Genomic DNA, 6,201 nt, shown 5'->3' with positions numbered 1-6,201 from the left:
TTATGAAGAAACACAAATTCACCTTAATATCTTTAAATCTGTTTATATCGGCTAGCGCTAACCCTTGAAGAAATCAATGGGAAAACGGTGAAATGTTGAACTTATGTGCTTATATATTTAAATAAACCATGTGTGTCCCACAGCTCATGCACAAGAAGCACATCATAAATTAAAAAAAAAATATTCTTAATTCCTCAAAATTAGGTTAGGTTATACAGGCTGGCCGAAGCCACGCAGAGACCATTTTGGTTCATAGCTATACCAGATTAGCGTCGTTTTTATTTTTTATTTTTCTTTTGTTAACGAAAATAAGCATCGGCTCATTACATTTCCTGCAAGCATCGTTAATAGTTAAGTTTAACTTGTAAGGCAGTGCACTATTAGTATGTCTACTAAAGTTCTACAGTTCCTTCTATCGAAGGATATAATTTATTTAATATACTTGTCATGACATGCACGTTTACAAATAATCTTGGCAACTTTGCAATTGGTTAAGCTAAGCCATCTGCTTTTTGCCTTTCTTAGAATGTGTTCCTCTAGTTATTTTTGAATTGTGTGCAGAAGTTTAAGTACCTGACTTATTTGATACCTTGGAAGTGTGGCGCCTTCTTTAGCCATTCCGTCCACTGTCTCGTTTCCCTTTATTTCCAGCAACTCAATGCACACAAAGCCTATTTCCTCAAGGTTATATACAAATATTTATTTGCATTAATTTTAATTTTTGCTCATATACTTAATATGTACAAATGTGTATACAAATGCATATGCTTATGTATCAAATAAATTAATTTTGAATGAAATCTGAATAAATTGGGTAATGGTAAATGTTTTGTACTCCATATCCTAGCTTAAAAACGTGTAGGCAATTCACGCATTGCAAAAATTCTTCCGGACGACCTCACCTTTTTGGGCGAAGGGAAAATTAAATATGCTTAATTGTATGTGTTTATATATTAGGTATGTAACAACGGCCTGACATCTAAACAATTCTTGCCTATTTGCTAGTATAAAAGCAGAGTCGGAAGCTGTAAATTACATCATTTGCTTTGCACAGCTTCTCCAATAAGTTGCGCCATATAAATACCAGCTTCATATATTACAAAAACTCATAAAAGAATACAGCCGTTATAATGTCTCTGAGTTTGTTGAAAATCTGCGTGTTGCTATTGGTTTTATTTTTAAGTTTGGAGCAAATCACTAGCCAACGAAAGGTGTGCGGTACAGCGTTGGATATGGTCCTGGACACCATTTGCGAAAACGGTTTCAATACAAAATTCAAGAAATCTTGTAAGTATATTTGTAAATGTAAAAGTAATGAAACTTTCTCTTTAAGCCCAGTTATTATGTTTTCATAATTCGTATTGAGTAGAAAAATCTCAATTTCATTTCAAAGCTAAGTAAATTTAAAATTATTGAATTCTAGTGGAATGGGATCATCATGGCAGCAATGAACTGGAAGATGAGTTGCCCTTCCGCTTCTCGTCTTTTCCTTTCCTAGGTAAGTTTCATGGTGACGAAGTTGACACATTGGCTAAGACCCGTCGTCGTCGTGAGGGAATATACGATGAATGTTGCCGCAAGTCTTGTACCTACAGCGAGTTATTCTCATACTGCAAATAAATCGTTGCATTTTTATAAACTAGAAATACGGAACGCTGTAATGGATGCGATTGGACAATGTGAAGAATAATTTTTGCTTGTTATTCTGTATAAGTTATGCGAACGTCAAACAATTACAATAACAAAATCTGTTCAACTAAATAGAGATTTTGTATACTATTTACTATTTTAAGTTTTCAAATGAAATTGTTAAACGATATTCTAAGCTTTTATAAATAATAAAAGCGTATAACCGTGGCACTTCTTGAAAAACTCAAAATCTGTATATTTTGCACGCAAGTTGTGAACAATAAATAAGGGATTTGATGTCGCTCTAGAACAGTGATCGCCAACCCGTCGATCGCGAGCTACCGGTAGCTCGCAAAGGCAATTCTGGTAGCTCGCGCTGCTCACGTTGCAAAAAATCCAAAAGTCTGAAAATCCTACCAGTATTAGCAAATTTCAGAAATTTTCATAATAAATAGATAAACAGTCGAAGTCGCGTCTCCGTTCTAGGATCGGCTGGAACCGATTAGCCTGTTCGAGAATTTTTTGGCTTTATATATACGCAATGCACGTCGACATTGCGCTCAGTTTAATACTGAACGGTATTATCAACGTTCTGCGTGCAGCGGTTGGGTTAGAGTTCGAAACATTATGGCAAGCAGTAGTAAGAAGGCGAAGACATAAAATTTTCATTCGGAATGGGAAGAACAATACTTCTTCACAGAAGTTAAAGGCAAAAGTGTTTGTTTGTTATGTAATACATCTGTGTCAGTTCCTAAAAAAGGAAATATTGAGAGGCATCATAAAACTGTACATTCGAATTTTGAGAAGGCATTCCATTTAAATTCTGCCAACAGAAAAAAAAAACTGAAACATTTAAAAATCCAGCTAATTGGACAACAGTCAATATTTTTGAAAAGAATCGACAAAAATAAGGCTGCAACTGAAGCATCTTATCGTGTTTCCCAGATAATTGCACAAAAGAAAAAACCTTATGAAGACGGGGAAATCATAAAACAAGCATTTTTGGAAGCTGCAGATTCTTTATTCGCCAACTTTAGAAATAAAGACGAAATAGTGTCTGCTATAAAATTGATGCAACTTTCTGCTAATACAGTGATGAGGCGAGTAGAAGTAATGAGCAATGATATTTTTTTACAGTTAAGAAGTGACTTAGATAACTGTATTTATTTTTCACTGCAACTGGATGACACCTCACAGATGGCCATATTTGTCAGGAAGGCTTTTAGTGATTTTACAATTAAAGAAGATCTTTTGAAGTTTATTCCACTCAAAGGACATACTACTGCGCTAGAGCTGTTTTCTCATTTAAAAAATCGCATCTCTTCTGAGAAAATTCCAATATCAAAAATGGTAGGCCTGACAACTGACGGTGCTCCAGCTATAGTGGGTTGTGATAAGGGGCTCGTGGCGCTATGTCATTAGAATGAAAGTTTTCCACAATTTCTTAGTTACCACCGTATTATACATCAGCAAGCATTATGTGGAAATTTTCTAAACTTGAACAACGTTATGAAACTGGTGGTGAAAATTGTGAACAAGATTAGAGCTCAAGCGTTACAAAGAAGATTATTTAAAACCTTGGCTGATGAAATTGACTGTCTGAATACGGAGAGCTACTTCTTCACTCTGAAGTGCGATGGTTAAGCAGAGGACGAGTGCTCAAACGTTTCAATGATGTCCTGCCTGCTTTACTCCAATTTTTCAAAGAACGCGATGAACCGATTCCTGAACTGGAAAATTTGACTTGGCTCAGAGATTTTGGTTTTCTTGTGGACATTACAGAGAAATTAAATGAGCTTAACTTGCAGCTTCAAGGCAGGGATAAAGAATTAGCGGAAATGATTTCTGATATAAATGCATTTATTACAAAACTTGAATTTTGGGACACAAAACCTAAAAAACCGCGATTCTAAGCATTTTCCTATTCTTTCCGAAAAGATATCCAAAAATCTATTAGAGCCCTATGACAGTAAATATCATATGGAAATAGTTTCTAACTTGAAGGAAAACTTCAAAAATCGTATCAAGGATTTCAGCAAAATTGCTTTAGTGACGCAATTTGTTGTTTCACCCTTCATGGACATTGATATACAACAGTTGGCAACTTGTGTTATGAACAACTTTGGCGAAGACATTGCTGTGACAGAAATGGAACTGATTGCTTTTCAAAGTGACTTGACTTTAAAAACTTTAGGTTCAAATACAAAATGTATATGGACTTTAGTAAGTAAAGATAAGTATTCAGTTTTATGTCGTGTTGCGTTGAAAGTGAAAGCGTTATTCAGTTCAACTTATTTGTGTGAATCTTCTTTTTCCAATATGCAATTTATTAGAAATAAATACCGCAATCGGCTTACAGATATACATTTGGATAACTGTATTCGAATGACTGTATCAAATTATACTGCAAATATTAAAAAATTATTGATGAGTCAGAATGTCAACCTTCTCATTAAATATGCTCTTTTTATCTGCCCATATTTTATTTATATAATAATGTACTATTACTGTTTTGTTGTTTTTTTAAGTCGCTTGTGATTTGCCATTATGACTGCAAAAAATTTTGTTACGTTTGATAGGTGTGAACATGGATGTAGTTATTATAATTATGGATTATATATAGAACGTATATTAGTAAAATAAATACATGTATTGTATTGAAAGTAGCTCAACACATTGAAAAGGTTGGCGACCACTGCTCTAGAACATCGCTGATGCGCACGCCGAACGCCAACGCTCCCCAGCGAGAAGCCTTCTCTTTCGATTGCAATACCTCTCGCTTTTGTAAACAAATCGGTATAGAGTTGTTTTTGTTTCTTGGTTCAGGTAGAGAAATGTTAAAATACTAAGAAATTATCAGGGGATTTCTCGTGAAACTTGAAAGACCCCTCACTGAATCTTATAATTTATAGAAAAAATGATATGCCAGTGATTACTAGGCATACGAAGGTGGTCTTCATTAATTTAAGCATTTTACTCTAAGCAGAGAAGGCGTCGGAAATGCTTCTTGAATTGGTCGCCCTTCTAAATATATCCAAGAAGGAAAGGATGATGGAATTGAACAAAAAAAAATTTAAATTGATGTATGCATATTGTTAGTATAAAAATGTGAAGAATAATATTTATGGTTAACCCTCCGTTGGGTACCCGGGAGTGGTCAGACTCTTTTGGCCTGATTTTTTCAACTTGGACGTGAAGTTAAAATATTTCTGTTATTGCTAACGACTTGAACTTCCACGTAGCTTCGTAAAATTAGATTTTCTATCGATTTATGGTTTGGTATGGTTCTGTCGAATAAAGGTTAAACTGCTCACAATGCCGATTGTGTCCCACCGGGCCGAAGTTCATCGTAATGTTAGCACTCAAATGTTTTTTTGTTTTTTTTTTGTTCTTCATTTTAATGAGCTGCTTTTGATAAATGATTTGGATGGAATTCAAAAATTTCATTGTACAATACTCACGTGCATACATTCTGTCAAAAAAGTACTGGGAATTGTTCAATAAAATGCAAAAATAATTATTTAATCATCAAAATTTATTTTGTCGCCTTCAAAATTTGCTCCATTCGAAGCAACACACATATGCCAACGATTAGTCCAGTCATCAAAGCATCTCTTAAACGCGTTTGAAGGGATCGTCTTCAGCTCCTTCAGCGGATTATCCTTTATGGCCTCTATCGACTCAAAGCGGCGTCCGCGGAGTGGCAATTTAAGTTTTGGGAAAAGGAAAAATTCGTAGTGGGATAAATCCGGTGAAAACGGTGGTTGTTCGATGATATTTGACGAGTTTTTGGTCAAAAAAATGTTTACAATATCAGGCTTGGGAGACCGGTGCGTTATTATGGTGCAAGATCCCTGAGTTTTCTTTCCACAAATTTGAAATTGAGCGGACGCGAACTCTTTACAGGCAAAAAAAATATAAAAAATGTGAGTGAGCAGTTACTTACAATACATACATACATACTAGGGTGGTCCAAAAAAAATTTGTATGCTGCCGCCCCCCAAAATAGTAAAGAATGAAAAATAAAAAGACCCGTATTTTTTTGTTTTTTAATCAGACCATATTTAATGGTGCCGCCGGGGCTTTGAAATATCCCATGTATTTTGCATGGGAAAAAAATACTTTTTCGTAGATTTCAGGTAAAAACCTGGAAAATGAATATATTTTAACCGGATAACTCAGTTTCTCTTCATAATTGGTCAGGGAATAACAACCAATTATAAAATAATTAATTTTTTTTGTATTAACTATTTTCATAAAAGTAATATAAAATATTGTTTTTCGATTTTTTCTTCGATTTTCGTTTTATGGGGGCTTTTTGGGGTTCTATAAAAAATAGTTAATACAAAAAAATTAATTATTTCATAATTGGTTGTTATTCCCTGACCAATTATGAAGAGAAACTGAGGTATCCGGTTAAAATATATTCATTTTCCAGGTTTTTACATGAAATCTACGAAAAAGTATTTTTTTCCCATGCAAAATACATGGGATATTTCAAAGCCCCGGCGGCACCATTAAATATGGTCTGATTAAAAAAAAAAATACGGGTATTTTTATTTTTCATTCTTT

At 34.4% G+C, this 6,201-nt stretch overlaps 1 protein-coding gene across 1 annotated transcript; it reads left to right on the top strand.

Annotated features, from left to right (window-relative positions):
* Positions 1 to 1,130: 1,130 nt before the first annotated feature.
* LOC129240269 (probable insulin-like peptide 3) lies at positions 1,131 to 1,620 on the top strand. Its single transcript, XM_054875963.1, has 2 exons — positions 1,131 to 1,287; positions 1,424 to 1,620. The coding sequence occupies exons 1-2, from the start codon at positions 1,131 to 1,133 to the stop codon at positions 1,618 to 1,620; spliced, it is 354 nt and encodes a 117-aa protein (XP_054731938.1).
* Positions 1,621 to 6,201: the final 4,581 nt, after the last annotated feature.

This window comes from Anastrepha obliqua, chromosome 3 (assembly GCF_027943255.1).
Source record: "Anastrepha obliqua isolate idAnaObli1 chromosome 3, idAnaObli1_1.0, whole genome shotgun sequence".
Lineage (NCBI taxonomy): Eukaryota > Metazoa > Arthropoda > Insecta > Diptera > Tephritidae > Anastrepha > Anastrepha obliqua.
Note: the sequence above shows the minus strand (reverse complement) of the source record. Positions and strands in the feature narration are given on the sequence as shown.

Excerpts from the sequence above, each read along its gene's own strand:
- LOC129240269 (XM_054875963.1), top strand. The coding sequence starts at position 1,131 with ATGTCTCTGAGTTTGTTGAAAATCTGCGTGTTGCTATTGGTTTTATTT. Across the intron at positions 1,288-1,423 it reads TACAAAATTCAAGAAATCTT|TGGAATGGGATCATCATGGC; the intron begins GTAAGTATATTT and ends ATTGAATTCTAG.